This window comes from Panulirus ornatus, chromosome 1, assembly GCF_036320965.1.
Source record: "Panulirus ornatus isolate Po-2019 chromosome 1, ASM3632096v1, whole genome shotgun sequence".
In the NCBI taxonomy this organism is placed as follows: domain Eukaryota; kingdom Metazoa; phylum Arthropoda; class Malacostraca; order Decapoda; family Palinuridae; genus Panulirus; species Panulirus ornatus.
The window spans coordinates 71,330,677-71,348,482 of NC_092224.1; the positions used below are offsets into that span (position 1 = coordinate 71,330,677).

At 39.1% G+C, this 17,806-nt stretch overlaps 1 protein-coding gene across 3 annotated transcripts in view; it reads right to left on the reverse strand.

The window, feature by feature from the left end:
* Exo84 (exocyst 84) overlaps positions 1-16,741 on the reverse strand; it is a 135,404-nt gene extending 118,663 nt beyond the window's left edge. For all 3 annotated transcript variants that reach the window (XR_011712981.1, XM_071663423.1, XM_071663433.1), the window contains exons 1-3: positions 13,030-16,741; positions 5,741-5,896; positions 3,217-3,303 (exon numbers count right to left, since the gene is read on the reverse strand). Coding sequence is in view for 2 of the 3 variants with exons in the window: in XM_071663423.1 (XP_071519524.1) it covers positions 3,217-3,303; positions 5,741-5,896; positions 13,030-13,084 (298 nt within the window). In the remaining variant the exon portion in view is untranslated. The remainder of the gene's footprint in view (positions 1-3,216; positions 3,304-5,740; positions 5,897-13,029) is intronic.
* Positions 16,742-17,806: the final 1,065 nt, after the last annotated feature.

Here is a 17,806-nt window from a genome sequence, read left to right on the forward strand (position 1 = left end):
TAAGTATTTCTCACAAACGTTCTTCAAAGCAAACACCTGATCCACACATACTCTACCACTTCCGAAACCACACTGCTCTTCCCCTATATGATGCTCTGTAGATGCCTTCACCCTTTCAATTAATACCGTTCCATATAATTTTCCAGGAATACTAAAGAAACTTATGCCTCTGTAGTTTGAACATTCACCTTTATCCCCTTTGCCTTTGTACAATGGCAATATACATGAATTCTGCCAATCCTCAGGCACTTCACCATGATCCATACAAACAGTGAATATCCCTGCCAACCAATCAAAAACACAGTCAACCCCTTTCTTAATAAATTTGAATGCAAAACTAGGGAAAAGGGGTGCAGAGATGAAGTGTGGCAGTGAGATATGGTAGCTAGTGGCAAGCCTATTTGCAAATGATACTGTGTTGTTTGCCAAGAGTGAAGAGAAGTTGCAGAAGGTTGTAAGTGTGTTTCATGAAGTGTGTAAGCAGAAAAGATTGAAGGTAAATGCAGGTAAAAGTAAAGTAATTGTGTTCAAAAGGAAATAGTGAAAGTATAGATTTTGTAAAACCATATAGAGTGAAAGAAGAAAGTGTATTGAATTGTGCTGTGGATATGTGGGGAAAAATGATTGGATGAAGTGAGGGAATTTAAGTATCTGGGAGCTGTCTTAGGTAAGAGCGGTGATATGGAAGGAGAGCTGAGGGAGAGAGCAGTACAGGGTAGAAGAGTCATTGGGTCCCTAAATAGAATAATGAAGGGTGGAGATGTAAGTATGGAAGTGAAGAGAGGATTAAGGGGCAGCATGTTCTCCCAACCCTGAACTATGCAGCAAAAACATGGATGTGGAATGAGGCACAGAGGACAAGAATCCAGGCTGTGGAAATGAGCCATTTGAGAAAAGCAAGTGGTGTGACTAGATGGAAAGAAAAAAGAAATGAAAGGGTGCATGAGAGATGTGGTATGGCAAGAAATGCAAAAGGAATGAATTGTGGAGTAGTAGAATGGGTGAGATATAATACTCTGAGGTGGTTTGGGCATGTGGGAAGAATGCAAGACTGGGAGTTTACAAGGAGAGTGTATGATAGTACATTTAAAGGGGTTGGTGTGAGTGGAGGACAACCTGTGACATGGGCAAATAGGGTGGAGAAATACTGGAAGGAGAGAGGCAGGGGAAGAATGCATGGAATGGTGTATGCGAGGGAGGCATGTAAGGACAGGGTTAAGTGGAGACTCTTATGCCGTTAACACTCCTTGATGGGAGTTCCTGGAGGGAATAGGTGTCAGAGATATAGATAGATACACAGATAGAGAGTGACAGGAGCTGAGGAAGCTGAATAAGAGAGCAAGTGAGTACTGGGATGAAAATCATTAACAATTTGTGGAAAGAATAAGAAAATGTTTTGGAAGGCAGTGAATGGTGTGCAGAGAACAAGAGAACAAATGGGAAGCAGGTGGGAAAGTGGAAACAGGCAAACAATAGGTGAGTTATTCAGATGATACGGTGGCCAATGTGGGACAATATGGTGTTCTTTTATTTTTCTCCTCCTGGCAATGTGAGATTCTCTAATTTCTTGGTTCTTCACCAAACAGATTCTCAAATTAAAACACTACATAACTGATTTTCCCTAAAGGAATAATACTGGTGATATTTCCTGTTACCAATCTGTTGCATGGAATACAAGAGCCAGCACTGCAGATGTATCAGCCCCCTGACACCAGTGTTTTTAAGGATCTGCTTATATAGAAAGTTTTCTTAGACACAATTCAAGAACTTAGGCCTCCGTGCTTCATTTCCTCTGATATATCCAGGTACTCCTAACATGTTTTCTTAATCTAAATCCCCCATTATAAGAACCTTCCCATCACAAAGCAGCATCTTGGACCAAACTAACAGCACACTCATTTGAGTAACTTATTGTCCTGATACCTCTGTTTATAACTGAGATTTATGTCTCTTCAATTAAGCAATATCCAAACATACTGTCATTTGTTATATATGGAGCATGGTTATACTATCTTGTTCATAAGACCAACATTAATGGTGGATGCATGTCTAGATGACAGTATTAAGAACTTCATCAAGAGCAGTTTCTACAGCTCTCTTTATCTCAATACTAAATTTAGATTTTTTCTTTAAACTGTTGATACTTCTTTCCTTAAGCAATGGATCTAAAACCTGGATAATGGATTGTCACCTGGCAAGACAATCTGTGCTTGCACTTAATATGCTTGGGCTCTCTATATGACAAAATTTGTCACAAATGAAAAATGAATGCTGATCTAAAATTAACAACAGATCCTTTTCTAAGAATATGCTTAGCATGAAAATTAAGTATTAAAAGAGTCACTTCTTTAAAAGGCTAAGACCGACACCTGGCATGTTTTATGCATCTTGCAAAAGCACTGACAGTAGCATTACAGATCTGTGACAAACTGAAATTAATCCTGAGTGTCTGGTTATTTCTGAGTGGAACAGACTTAACCAGACAACACCAAGGATACTACGACTGAAGGTGAAGAATTAGCACCTATATGACATCTGCACATCAGCAACACTAGCATATTCAAGTACTTCCAGGACATTATCTTCTTGTCCCTGTGGGGGGCTACCACACCTTCCCTTAACACCACCATGACCTCCCACCTTGGCCACTAAGCCTACCTCCCTAGCCACCACTCCCTTCCTCCTTGGCCACCTACTCAAGGGCCACACACATAGTGAGAGTATATGTGGTCTTACAATTATCTTTAATACCTAAAGAAAGTGTTGAAGATTGTTTGGATGAAGGATGTAGCTTGATGATGACAACTTTAATAACCCTAGCAGCTGATAGGCCAAAAGCCTAACAACCAACCAACCACACCCTAAATGATGGGTAGCACTGTTCAATGGTGTGACCATTTACTCTGCCATTTTCTTTCTCCATATCTCTCATATTACTAGCACAGCTTTCTCACTGAACATGAAATATTTTTCCCAAAACGATTTCACCCCAACAGCTAGCAATTTCTATTCTGCCAAGGAAATGGATGAATTATTGGCAATTGTCTGTGTGGGAGTGAAGTCATTTTGCATCTGGCAATTTCCTTACTATATCTAAAACCGGGAATGAACAGACAGGCAGGAGTGCCTTTCTACAGTACGGATGCAGTAAAACTCACTTTTATGGTTGTAAAATGAGATGCATAAATAAACTCAAACTACCCATAAATAACTTACCTGTAATTGAGAGCTCTAGTAGTGATGTAAGGAGTGATTTCTGCTCTGTGATAAGATGAGAAAGCTGGTACATTTCACTCTCAAGGTCTGGGTGAAGAAAAAATGAAAATATCATACTGGTAATACAGCAGTTATGGTTTTAAATTTATCAAACAAAAAAGTTTCTTATTGACAAATCTTTTTTTTTAACTCAACTAAGATTGATGGTTTACTGTCCCTGCCCCCATACAGAGTAGATGGTTATCAGCAGTGAAGTACAATTTTACACAATATAAACACTGCTGTTACAGTATGCCCTCCTTCATTTTCATTTTTGGACCCCTTCAAGCGAATCCCCATATCTATCTGGATTAATATTAAGGTTAGAGGTATTCATTTTTCTTATAAGATTTATATTCATGTTAGCAAATAAAGGGCAAGAAGTTCTCCTGCAAGGTCATAAAATCAATCAGAATTCTTAATTTCAAAAGATTATTGGTGCATGCCTAAAACAAAGATATATATTTTTTTTTTTAATTATACTTTGTCACTGTCTCCTGCATTTGCGAGGTAGCGTAAGGAAACAGACGAAAGAAATGGCCCAACCCCCCCCCATACACATGTATATACATACGTCCACACACGCAAATATACATACCTACACAGCTTTCCATGGTTTACCCCAGACGCTTCACATGCCTTGATTCAATCCACTGACAGCACGTCAACCCCGGTATACCACATCGCTCCAATTCACTCTATTCCTTGCCCTCCTTTCACCCTCCTGCATGTTCAGGCCCCGATCACACAAAATCTTTTTCACTCCATCTTTCCACCTCCAATTTGGTCTCCCTCTTCTCCTCGTTCCCTCCACCTCCGACACATATATCCTCTTGGTCAATCTTTCCTCACTCATTCTCTCCATGTGCCCAAACCACTTCAAAACACCCTCTTCTGCTCTCTCAACCACGCTCTTTTTATTTCCACACATCTCTCTTACCCTTACGTTACTCACTCGATCAAACCACCTCACACCACACATTGTCCTCAAACATCTCATTTCCAGCACATCCATCCTCCTGCGCACAACTCTATCCATAGCCCACGCCTCGCAACCATACAACATTGTTGGAACCACTATTCCTTCAAACATACCCATTTTTGCTTTCCGAGATAATGTTCTCGACTTCCACACATTCTTCAAGGCCCCCAGAATTTTCGCCCCCTCCCCCACCCTATGATCCACTTCCGCTTCCATGGTTCCATCCGCTGCCAGATCCACTCCCAGATATCTAAAACACTTCACTTCCTCCAGTTTTTCTCCATTCAAACTCACCTCCCAATTGACTTGACCCTCAACCCTACTGTACCTGATAACCTTGCTCTTATTCACATTTACTCTTAACTTTCTTCTTCCACACACTTTACCAAACTCAGTCACCAGCTTCTGCAGTTTCTCACATGAATCAGCCATCAGCGCTGTATCATCAGCGAACAACAACTGACTCACTTCCCAAGCTCTCTCATCCCCAACAGACTTCATACTTGCCCCTCTTTCCAAAACTCTTGCATTTACCTCCCTAACAACCCCATCTATAAACAAATTAAACAACCATGGAGACATCACACACCCCTGCCGCAAACCTACATTCACTGAGAACCAATCACTTTCCTCTCTTCCTACACGTACACATGCCTTACATCCTCGATAAAAACTTTTCACTGCTTCTAACAACTTTCCTCCCACACCATATATTCTTAATACCTTCCACAGAGCATCTCTATCAACTCTATCATATGCCTTCTCCAGATCCATAAATGCTACATACAAATCCATTTGCTTTTCTAAGTATTTCTCACATACGTTCTTCAAAGCAAACACCTGATCCACACATCCCCTACCACTTCTGAAACCACACTGCTCTTCCCCAATCTGATGCTCTGTACATGCCTTCACCCTCTCAATCAAAACAAAGATAAACACAGGTATATAAACTGATGAATATGATAAAGTTTTTATTTGTGGAATACAATTTCAAGTATCTTAAACCTTTAACCAGATGGTATACAGCAAACTTGCAATCAAATGTCAGAGCTTGTCTGTATTGTAAATGGCACATCTGAAGTCGATGCATTAAGATGCCAGTAGTATACTATATGTATTTAGAATGCGGTGCATAACAATTTAGTACAAATACTTGAAGAGTAAAATAACAAGAGAAAACATTAAAGATATAAATCTAGCAACTAAACAGTGAGTATATATAGCTTAGTTAACCTCTTTCGATTCAGAATCTAAGTAGCATGAAGGTGATACACATTCCCATGTTTAGCATAATGTCTTTTGTAACAAAGCTATACAGCAAGTCTACAATCAAATACAATAAGCTGAAAGAGCTCTTAATAAAAATCAGTAAACTTATGAACATCCAAATCATGTGGAAATATTTTCAAAGTAAGCATTTGGATAAACAAAAATTTACACCTTTATTCAAAGATGCAAAACTTTCATAAAAATTAGAGATGATAAGTCTTGTTTACTCACATGATATTTCTTTAGCAGTCTCAATAAACTGCATATAGTTCATATACACATTCTTCTTAAGTTGTGCATTGGTTTCTTCAGCAAGATGTTGAATCCTCTGTCTCTGCTGACGCAACTCCAAGTACCCAACACTACTATGGGTGAGATCTTGTACATCTGCATATCAAATAAACCATCCTTTAGTGCAACAATACATTCATCATGGGTGAGATCTTGTACATCTGCATATAAAATAAACCATCACCTAGTGCAACAATACATTCATCATTAAGTAATGAATAATGAGGGAAATACTATCAAGCCAAAAAATATCAATTGTGAGCTGAAGGCTACAAAACAGAGATAATAACTGACATGTATACATGCACTTGGAACCAAGAAAAATGTTATATGTAAATAGATATCAAAATCATATATTCAAGAAAATATAAATTTGCAAATTAATCAAATTACATAAATAATATAATTTCCTATCCCGTAGAAGAGGTTTATGCTTCTATCAGTATGCAGCACTGAAAATGCTAACCTATCTTTATGCCCATTTCAGCTGAATAAAAAATGCATTACTTGAATTGCAAATATAAAACCATGCCTCTAACAATTCCTGGGATGGTCAGTACTTATATTCAAAGATACATAGCAAAGGTGGTGGGATGAAGAAGTAAGATTATTAGTGAAAGAGAAGAGAGAGGCATTTGGACGATTCTTGCAGGGAAAAAATGCAACTGAGTGGGAGATATATAAAAGAAAGAGACAGGAGGTCAAGAGAAAGGTGCAAGAGGTGAAAAAGAGGGCAAATGAGAGTTGGGGTGAGAGAGTATCATTAAATTTTAGGGAGAATAAAAAGATGTTCTGGAAGGAGGTAAATAAAGTGTGTAAGACAAGGGAGCAAATGGGAACTTCAGTGAAGGGCGCAAATGGGGAGGTGATAACAAGTAGTGGTGATGTGAGAAGGAGATGGAGTGAGTATTTTGAAGGTTTGTTGAATGTGTTTGATGATAGAGTGGCAGATATAGGGTGTTTTGGTCGAGGTGATGTGCAAAGTGAGAGGGTTAGTGAAAATGATTTGGTAAACAGAGAAGAGGTAGTAAAAGTTTTGCGGAAGATGAAAGCCGGCAAGGCAGCAGGTTTGGATGGTATTGCAGTGGAATTTATTAAAAAAGGGGGTGACTGTATTGTTGACTGGTTGGTAAGGATATTTAATGTATGTATGACTCATGGTGAGGTGCCTGAGGATTGGCGGAATGCGTGCATAGTGCCATTGTACAAAGGCAAAGGGGATAAGAGTGAGTGCTCAAATTACAGAGGTATAAGTTTGTTGAGTATTCCTGGGAAATTATATGGGAGGGTATTGACTGAGAGGGTGAAGGCATGTACAGAGCATCAGATTGGGGAAGAGCAGTGTGGTTTCAGAAGTGGTAGAGGATGTGTAGATCAGGTGTTTGCTTTGAAGAATGTATGTGAGAAATACTTAGAAAAGCAAATGGATTTGTATGTAGCATTTATGGATCTGGAGAAGGCATATGATAGAGTTGATAGAGATGCTCTGTGGAAGGTATTAAGAATATATGGTGTGGGAGGCAAGTTGTTAGAAGCAGTGAAAAGTTTTTATCGAGGATGTAAGGCATGTGTACGTGTAGGAAGAGAGGAAAGTGATTGGTTCTCAGTGAATGCAGGTTTGCGGCAGGGGTGTGTGATGTCTCCATGTTTGTTTAATTTGTTTATGGATGGGGTTGTTAGGGAGGTGAATGCAAGAGTTTTGGAAAGAGGGGCAAGTATGAAGTCTGTTGTGGATGAGAGAGCTTGGGAAGTGAGTCAGTTGTTGTTCGCTGATGATACAGCGCTGGTGGCTGATTCATGTGAGAAACTGTAGAAGCTGGTGACTGAGTTTGGTAAAGTGTGTGAAAGAAGAAAGTTAAGAGTAAATGTGAATAAGAGCAAGGTTATTAGGTACAGTAGGGTTGAGGGTCAAGTCAACTGGGAGGTAAGTTTGAATGGAGAAAAACTGGAGGAAGTAAAGTGTTTTAGATATCTGAGAGTGGATCTGGCAGCGGATGGAACCATGGAAGCGGAAGTGAATCATAGGGTGGGGGAGGGGGCGAAAATCCTGGGAGCCTTGAAGAATGTGTGGAAGTCGAGAACATTATCTCAGAAAGCAAAAATGGGTATGTTTGAAGGAATAGTGGTTCCAACAATGTTGTATGGTTGCGAGGCGTGGGCTATGGATAGAGTTGTGCGCAGGAGGGTGGATGTGCTGGAAATGAGATGTTTGAGGACAATGTGTGGTGTAAGGTGGTTTGATCGAGTAAGTAATGTAAGGGTAAGAGAGATGTGTGGAAATAAAAAGAGCGTGGTTGAGAGAGCAGAAGAGGGCGTTTTGAAATGGTTTGGGCACATGGAGAGAATGAGTGAGGAAAGATTGACCAAGAGGATATATGAGTCGGAGGTGGAGGGAACGAGGAGAAGTGGGAGACCAAATTGGAGGTGGAAAGATGGAGTGAAAAAGATTTTGTGTGATCGGGGCCTGAACATGCAGGAGGGTGAAAGGAGGGCAAGGAATAGAGTGAATTGGATCGATGTGGTATACCGGGGTTGGCGTGCTGTCAGTGGATTGAATCAAGGCATGTGAAGCGTCTGGGGTAAACCATGGAAAGTTGTGTGGGGCCTGGATATGGAAAGGGAGCTGTGGTTTCGGGCATTATTGCGTGACAGCTGGAGACTGAGTGTGAACGAATGGGGCCTTTGTTGTCTTTTCCTAGTGCTACCTCGCACACATGAGGGGGGAGGGGGATGGCATTCCACGTGTGGCGAGGTGGCGATGGGAATGAATAAAGGCAGACAGTGCGAATTGTGTGCATGGGTATATATGTATGTGTCTGTGTGTGTATATATATGTGTACATTGAGATGTATAGGTATGTATATTTGCGTGTGTGGACGTGTATGTATATACATTGTGTATGGGGGTGGGTTGGGCCATTTCTTTCGTCTGTTTCCTTGCGCTACCTCGCAAATGCGGGAGACAGCGACAAAGCAAAATAAAAATAAAATAAACATAGCAAAGGACATAACACTGTCCAATTCACTGCAAACTACAGATCTAATTCAAATACAACACATGATAGTACCAAACTTTAGGTCAGGACACTGAAAAAATGTGCCACAATACTGGCACTGAAAATTGGATTAGGCTCTTAGATACGGACAAAGTTGAAAAGTTGTGGAGTGTAATCATGATTGAAATATTCCCCCCTGAATGACACCATCCTTCTAGGTGGGAGGAAGTGACAGGTGATGACAGAAATCAATTTATTCAATTAAGTGTAAAAGAAATGCAAACTAGTATCTAAATCAAGTGGCAACCAACAGGACTATGAAATCAGTATTGTATAAGTTCACAAAGAGATTCTATAAAGAAAATCATGCCCAATAAAAAGACTTAAAAAAATGTCAAGAAAACCCAAAGAATGTTCAAATTAGTAACAACAATAAAATCAAAGATGCTAATGAATGGCCTCCATGTAATGAAAAGGGTACTGTAACAAGTGCAATAAAAACTTGGTACCCATTCTAAACAAATATCTTGACAGTGTTTCCTATCTAAAACTCCTCAAGCACAAAATGTAGGTACTTAAAATGAAAACTTAAACAGAGAATATTAAATATGAAGCACTTAAATATCTAGATAAACTAAACCTCAATAAATCAACTGGTCCTAATGATATCTCTCCCAGATTACTTGAAGAAGTAAGCTGGCAAACTGCATTTCTGATCAAAATTTTCAAACAAAAACAAAGGGGGAGGAAACATACAAATGTAACACCAATTTCTTAAATGGGAGACAAACAACACATTTCAAAGTAGTCACATAATGTGTTTTAATGTAAAGCCCATGAATGAACCAATAATGTGATTTTCTTAACTCATGTACAGATATTCCTCAGCAAAGAAAGTTTCAGGGTTCCAGGGTGCAAAAGTAAATGTTTTCCTCAATGATATCTGAGAGGCCCTATTGGCAATGTCTTTCACATGACAATTGGGTTTCTTCTAAATTCAATATTTCTATTCCTAGCTAATAACATAGAGTTTGGATTTTTCTTACACCATATGAGGCTGTCACCAAACAGAAGACAATCCTTGCTAGTGGACACTATGTATTTCACAGACTCCATCTACAGGCCAAGTATATTAGGAAAATGAGTTTTCATAAGAAGATGCTGAGGAATAAAACTGAGAGAAAAACTACCAGGCTACAAAATGTCTAAAACTTTATAAAGCATCCTACTTGGGCTATAAAGGAGAACTGACCAGTCTCCTCAGAAAGAAACAATGAAGGAATTTATCCCAAACACAAATATCAACGCCAAAGATATGGGTCCTTGAAGGGCACACTTATACGAGGCAATATGGTTATTGGCATGATTCTTGTCATAAAAAATCTTAAGAACTCTAGGTATGCAGTTTCAGTCATGTCTGAGACATCACATTCTTCAGGTTGGAACTGAAAGGCTTTCTAGGCCAACTGGTGCTATTCAAAGTATAATAGATGGATATACATTTCCCTCTATGAGGTATTCTCCAAACCTTTGCCAAAAATATTATGAAAATCCATATGCATAAACTCCAGAAACCTAGCCTGTGAGGTTGGGGTTCTTACAAAGAAAGAAAAAAAGTGGCATTCTAGGAAAACCCAAAATCAAGGACTATGAAATAGCTGAAGAGTCTCTGGTACCAAGCTTGATTTTCCAACTTTGGGTCTGCCAATCTCACTAAACTCCCAAGGACATCTAGTTTGACAGCTTCAAGACAATTACCAGGGCAGAAAAGATGAAACTGGTTCCAAAAATTACAAGCCAAGGACAGAGCATGTTTTGCAACAGTCCCATGCCTAAAGCTGAAAATACATGCATCAGTTTATCATATCATTATCATATCATTATGTTTTGTGTGTTGATAGCTACAGAATCCATGGGCTTCTTGGCAGAATTATTAGAGAAGGGCCCATACTACTTTTGAAGAGCCAGTCATTACCAAAACTCAACAGTATATTATCATTATACGAACTAGGAAAAAGACTTTCTGGCTACAATCATGGTTTATCTACATTTTCCCCCACTCAAAAAAAAAAAATAAATAAATAAATAAATAAAAAAATACAAAAAAATAAAAAAATTACCTTGCTTCAAGACGATACTTATAGCATGCTTAGATCTTCAGATATGTATACTAGGGTCTATCTCATGAGTAAGCAGCTCAAGACAAGTCTTGCTACATAAGGGGTAGATGAAGTTTTATGGCCAAACTGGGATCAAAAATTCTAACCTGTGTTCATCAGCATCAAGTGGGCCTAAACTACATTTTGCTTACTTTCCCATCTAATGTTCTCAACAAGCCATTAGGAACATGAAACAACTCTGATTTTGGCAATAAGAAACACCAAAAGCAGGTACAGAAACCAAAACCAAAAAGTATCATGAAACGAAGCTCTCTCATCATAAAAGAATTTTGGGCCTGCAAGATATTACCAAAATTTTTTGGCCCTTGGGGTGGCCAATGTCCTGCAAATGCACTAACATGCACCACTGGTCAAGGAATGGGACTTGCCAGATATCATATGGCAATGCCTCAACCTGCTCACTGAGCCTCAAGGGGTCATTTTTGCTCTCAAGTTGCTTTTTGCACCTTGGTTATGAGAAATAATTTCTATGAATCTGACATTTCTCTTTCACCCAGACTCTCCAGCATAACTGAGAGGCTCCAGTGCCACTTCTTGGCCTTGACAGGCCACTGGCAGAGGGCAACTCAGGCACAGAGTTCCCCAGAGGCAGCAACATTCCCAAATTGTGCAAAAACTAAAATCCCACACATCTCAAGTGTTTATCAGTATTCAAAAAACTACTGATGCCCTAATGGAGTTCGGTAATGCCTCCTCATTCTGTTGCACCACTATGGGTGTAGTTACGAGGTCACCACAAGAAGGTAGTGTCTAACCTATGTAAATATCACAAGTTCAGAAAGTTATAATCTGACGTCATTTGTTTGTATCCAACGAAACCTGACATATAGAGCTTTGAAACTAACACAGCTTAATTCAATAATGAGCTAAAGCAATATATACCTTTTCGATGAATATTTCTATTTTCTATATCTTTTAGAGTTTCAATATGCTTCAATGCTCTACCTGAAATGTATATTGGTCTGTTTGATTGTTATTTTCAGCAGTGGTGTCATATATGCAAAATTTTCAAATTGACAAAACTGATATGTGTTAATACCATTATACAAAGTAATATCTAATCTTTTTCATTATCAACTGGTTATATAACTTGTGTCTTCGGCATGTGAAAATATGAATATATTTTTCTTTCCTTGGAATTAAATTTTATTTTTGATAGGACAAAATGCTTGTGACGGGTGTGCTGGACAAGTGTGGAAGTATATCATGCTACACAACAGCGTATGAAACAGCGTATACTAACTAAACCAAGGCAAAGCTAACCTAACTCAACTAGATGCAGCATAGCATAATATGGCAACCATATCTTACTAATATACAGTAATTGCTATCAAGTGTGTTTGTCACAAAAGCCAGCTCAGATTAACTTACAACACAAATTTTCACAATCTAAGTGTAGTAAAAGACACTAAACCAAAAAGTACTATGATCATTAGTAAGATATGGTTGCCATATTATGCTATGCTGCATCTAGTTGAGTTAGGTTAGCTTTGCCTTGGTTTAGTTAGTATATGCTGTTTCATATATATTCCTATAAGCTAGGTTTCATATATTTTCCATGTCTTTACCCACAATTTCCCTCATCTTCCAAGCCTTCCCCACTTTTTGAGTACTAAAAATTGCTACACTAAGAGCAGTAATACACTATCATCCGTAGTCTACATCAACTGAACAGGAAATCAATTCAGTTGTACCCCTAAAATGGTACTTTAGTAGCCATCTGTATTAGTATCAAACTTGGCATGAAGTGAGGTTAAAAGGCTGACGTAGGTAGTGACAGTAAAGAGGTAACCCTATCAAGCCTTTTGATACTATTAAGAAATTAGGAAAGTAAAGAAGTCTTTATAAGCCATGCTGAGATATGGATTTCAAAAAACCTTGAGGTTTAATCTTCCCAATTAATCAGTATCGTTACATGGGCAAGGGGGCGGATGCACTATAAGCGGTGTTAATACATAAATATGTTAACAAGTAATATATCATTTACCATTGATTGATAATATCCTTGTTCGATGACTTAGGGAATATCAACACAAAAATTTTGCTTTACTCACATCTTTCAGCATTAAAGTCCTCAGCTGTCAGTTTTTTAACTAGCAAGTCTGCCATGTTTGTTTACTATGACGTCATCATCGTTCGTGGTGATCCACTCTATACAAACGGCTTCCTATGGACTCATCAGATATCTAAAACAGAACAGAAAATAGCAATAAATTTTCTATATCTTGTATTCAGAAAGAAATATAAATTTCATTACTATCAACTGTTTGTAATGCACTTTAACGATTTAAGTACATTGTTTGGGGCGGCCATCCTAACATCGTTGCATAATTTATCACATTGCTAACTAGCTTGTTCCTACCATTCAATGTATGATAGGTGGTCATAAAATGCGAAAAAGAGGTGTTTCCCTACGGCACAAACATTGATGAACAGCAAGTATAGTAAGGTCTCTCCCATCGGTGCACGAAAAACCACCTCAAGTCATATCCCACGCAGTCCTCTCTCTTCATAACAACTTGACCTAAGTACTTTGCGACACTATTCCTGCCACGTCTTTCTAAGGCCTAACTAGTTTGCATTAACAATTCACATTCTAATGGCGTAAATGACCTTGGCATTTTGCTCAACCTTAAAGTTACCACAAAGGCTTCATCGGCCGCAACTATTATTCATACTTCAGCGAGGTGTGCTGTCATCCCTTCTCTCACGCCAAGAATTTTCATATTTCGACCGAAGTCACACATCTGCAGTATTCAGCTGCCTTAGAAATCACGAAGAGCCATTTATTCAAGTCTCTCGGTCATAGGCATCGCTGTCTTCAACAGCAACACGTTGACTCTTGCCTGTCTCTCCCCTCCAACGGGATCTCGCCATCTAGAAGCCCTGCAACAACGGTATCAGGTGAATTTTTCCTTCCCTGGCAAGAGCTTCGTTAAACCTCGTCAGTCAGTGCCATCCTCAAGAAGCAACAAGTACTCGAATGCTCAGCAACGCCTTTTCCCTGCTGCAGCACAACCATGGTACCACACAACTCCATCTGTCTTTTACAACACACTCCATCCCATGGCAACTCCTCCCTTCTGCAGCAGCACCGTGAGACCAGACAACTACTCACCTCTCCTGCTACAGCAATACAGTCAGTAACCTGCCTCACCTATTTCCCTGTTGCTGCACAATCTGTGGAATTGCGCCCCTAACTCGTACTCTCCAGTAATGTTGTGTAGTTGTGCTACCTGTGCTTCTGTAGCCTGTCATCCATACAATTATGAGATCGGACATCTACATCCCAAAACAAATTACATTAATGAATATATGGTTATACAAAATTCACTGATGACAAAAAAGTGATTAAGTGTTAATAGCCGATATAAACTATATATCATGGAGCAGAATTATGCACAACGTTGAGAAAATGAAAACTGAATATATTAAGCTAACGGACTGGACTTTATTTCTTACCCCAACAAGCACTTAAAAGGTATAGTCTTACTTTTTTCTACTTCCTGTCCTCACATAGTTTCCCCTTCCTTCCTTATTCGCATCATAAACCTTTACAGAGGAGTCTAACAAGCTCGTATCTCAGCTCAGCAGGCTTGGGCCCGAAGAGTATCCAGAATCCCTCCTTGCTCTGTTGCTAACGAGCTGGACTCAGAGGACAGCAGCACCTGCCTAAGACACCCGACCCATATTGCCAACTATAACCAACATTACCAACTATAACCAGTGAAACCCACTTAAATGAAATAACCTGTGCTTTTTCGGATACCAACACGCCTTTTAGATTTTAAATCTCTTAACTCTCATGTTAGCCAGGTGCCACTATTATCCTGTTATGCCACCTGCTTCTCTAAACATGCAAGCTTTATAATTTAACTAAACGCCCGCAACAAAGCTGTGACATCCTCAAGTTGCGTTCCTTTGGTCAGGGTGGAGTTTTGTACCTTACATTTTCCAATCTCACACATTTACAGTAAATCATCAATCACCATACTCTCGTATTCTGGGTCTATTTTTCACGCGAGACCCTTCGCACTATACGAATTATAAACCCGCCGAAATAATAATGAAACTTAAAACTAAGAGAGGTCTGTTAAAACACAATTTATTCGAAAAAAAAATGCTTTTTCTGTTGATAGAGCTGTTGTAGAAAGTTATCAGACCGGTAAACAATTTTGAATGATAATTCTTATTTGATAGCTTACAGCAATAATCAAGGGATTTTTTGTTCGTTGAAACAAATTGATGTATTTGCCAGGAGGGAAAATTTGATGATAATTATAAATTCATATCAATGTCTCAGGAAGGTGGCGAAACGAACATGGTTTACATTGGTCATTAATGTAAACCAATGAACCTTTAGTATACATACATTTATTCTTCCTTTCAAGGGACTGAAAGTGTAAGAGTAATAGTAAAAATACACAAATCATCATTGACGAAATCTACTGTATGTTGTATAGCTCAAGGTAGGTGTCCCCCCCCCCCACCCACACAAAACTACAGACACTATTACCTCACCCTTCGATACTCCCATGTACCATATTTAATCTTTTCCTAGTTCGCTAAACTGACCTCGCTCATATATGTCTCTTTATCAACTGCTTCCTTTCAAAACATCAGTAATAGCACATTTATAGCACTTCGGCTAAGAGGAATATTCGTTTACCTTCCTTGGAAAGATTACTGCCTCTCCTCGGCCGATGCGTGTGACTCTTCTATGTTTATGAGAGACCATTGTTCCGGAAATGGAGGCTTAAGTTTTCTCCATCTCCAATGATTTCTTCTTCCAATCCATGTTCCATACATCCCTTATTTGGAGGCACATACGGGAAAGGGACCTGGGTCATCGGACCTACATGAATTCTCCTTCATCTTTCACGAGGTAAAATGATAATTCACATGAAGGTAGCGACTGTGACAGCCTCTCTTCTTTCACCATTTAAGTCTTTATGGTTAAGGCGAAGATTATCTGATTGTTGAACTACTTTTCCGCTCCCACAACACCACAGCTCTCTCTCTCTCTCTCATAATGGCAAAGCCCCTAATTTTGGGCCTCTTTTCTCTCTAAGACTCGGATGATTAAAATTTCTTCACCCCAAGACGCATCTCTTTTTAATCCTATACCCCTTCCTATAATGTCTACACCAATAATATTTACATCAGTCTTCCCACTTTCTCAACATTCCCACGTACACCAACTTGGGACATTGAAACTAGTTTGAATGCCACAAAGTACATGACTATCCATCCAAACAAACTCACTAAAAAAATCAACTGGTCTGTTAAAAATATTTTCTATGAATTCATTTATTTGTTTGATTATTTTACATTAACCTTTACCTAAAAACTATGTATCGCTAGTTTGGTGATAGGTAACTGAAATAGGGACATGGAATGAGTCACAGAGGTCTAGATCCAGGCTGTTGAAATGAGCTGTTTGAGAGAAGTTTGTATGACTGGATGATGTGAAGAAAGAAGTAAGAGGATGTACAAAAGATCTGGTATGACAGAATGCATAGGGAATGAATTATGGAGTAGCAGAGTGGGTGAAACCTGATACTTTGGTTTGAGCATGTGGAAAGAATGCAAGACAGGGAGTTTACAAGGAGAGTGTATGACAATTTGATTAAAGTGGTTGGTGTGAGAGGAAGACTACCTGGGTCATGGTGAAATAGAGTGGAAGGTGTTTCCACTACTGGAATGATTATATATCTATCTATCTATCTATCTATCTATCTATCTATCTATCTATATATATATATATATATAATATATATATATATATATATATATATATATATATATATATATATATATATATATATATATATATATATATATATTCCTGGTAAATTATATGGGAGGGTATTGATTGAGAGGGTGAAGGCATGTACAGAGCATCAGATTGGGGAAGAGCAGTGTGGTTTCAGAAGTGGTAGAGGATGTGTGGATCAGGTGTTTGCTTTGAAGAATGTATGTGAGAAATACTTAGAAAAGCAAATGGATTTGTATGTAGCATTTATGGATCTGGAGAAGGCATATGATAGAGTTGATAGAGATGCTCTGTGGAAGGTATTAAGAATATATGGTGTGGGAGGAAAGTTGTTAGAAGCAGTGAAAAGTTTTTATCGAGGATGTAAGGCATGTGTACGTGTAGGAAGAGAGGAAAGTGATTGGTTCTCAGTGAATGTAGGTTTGCGGCAGGGGTGTGTGATGTCTCCATGGTTGTTTAATTTGTTTATGGATGGGGTTGTTAGGGAGGTAAATGCAAGAGTTTTGGAAAGAGGGGCAAGTATGAAGTCTGTTGGGGATGAAAGAGCTTGGGAAGTGAGTCAGTTGTTGTTCGCTGATGATACAGCGCTGGTGGCTGATTCATGTGAGAAACTGCAGAAGCTGGTGAATGAGTTTGGTAAAGTGTGTGGAAGAAGAAAGTTAAGAGTAAATGTGAATAAGAGCAAGGTTATTCGGTACAGTAGGGTTGGGGGTCAAGTCAATTGGGAGGTGAGTTTGAACGGAGAAAAACTGGAGGAAGTGAAGTGTTTTAGATATCTGGGAGTGGATCTGGCAGCGGATGGGACCATGGAAGCGGAGGTGGATCATAGGGTGGGGGAGGGGGCGAAAATTCTGGGGGCCTTGAAGAATGTGTGGAAGTCGAGAACATTATCTCGGAAAGCAAAAATGGGTATGTTTGAAGGCATAGTGGTTCCAACAATGTTGTATGGTTGCGAGGCGTGGGCTATGGATAGAGTTGTGCGCAGGAGGATGGATGTGCTGGAAATGAGATGTTTGAGGACAATGTGTGGTGTGAAGTGGTTTGATCGAGTGAGT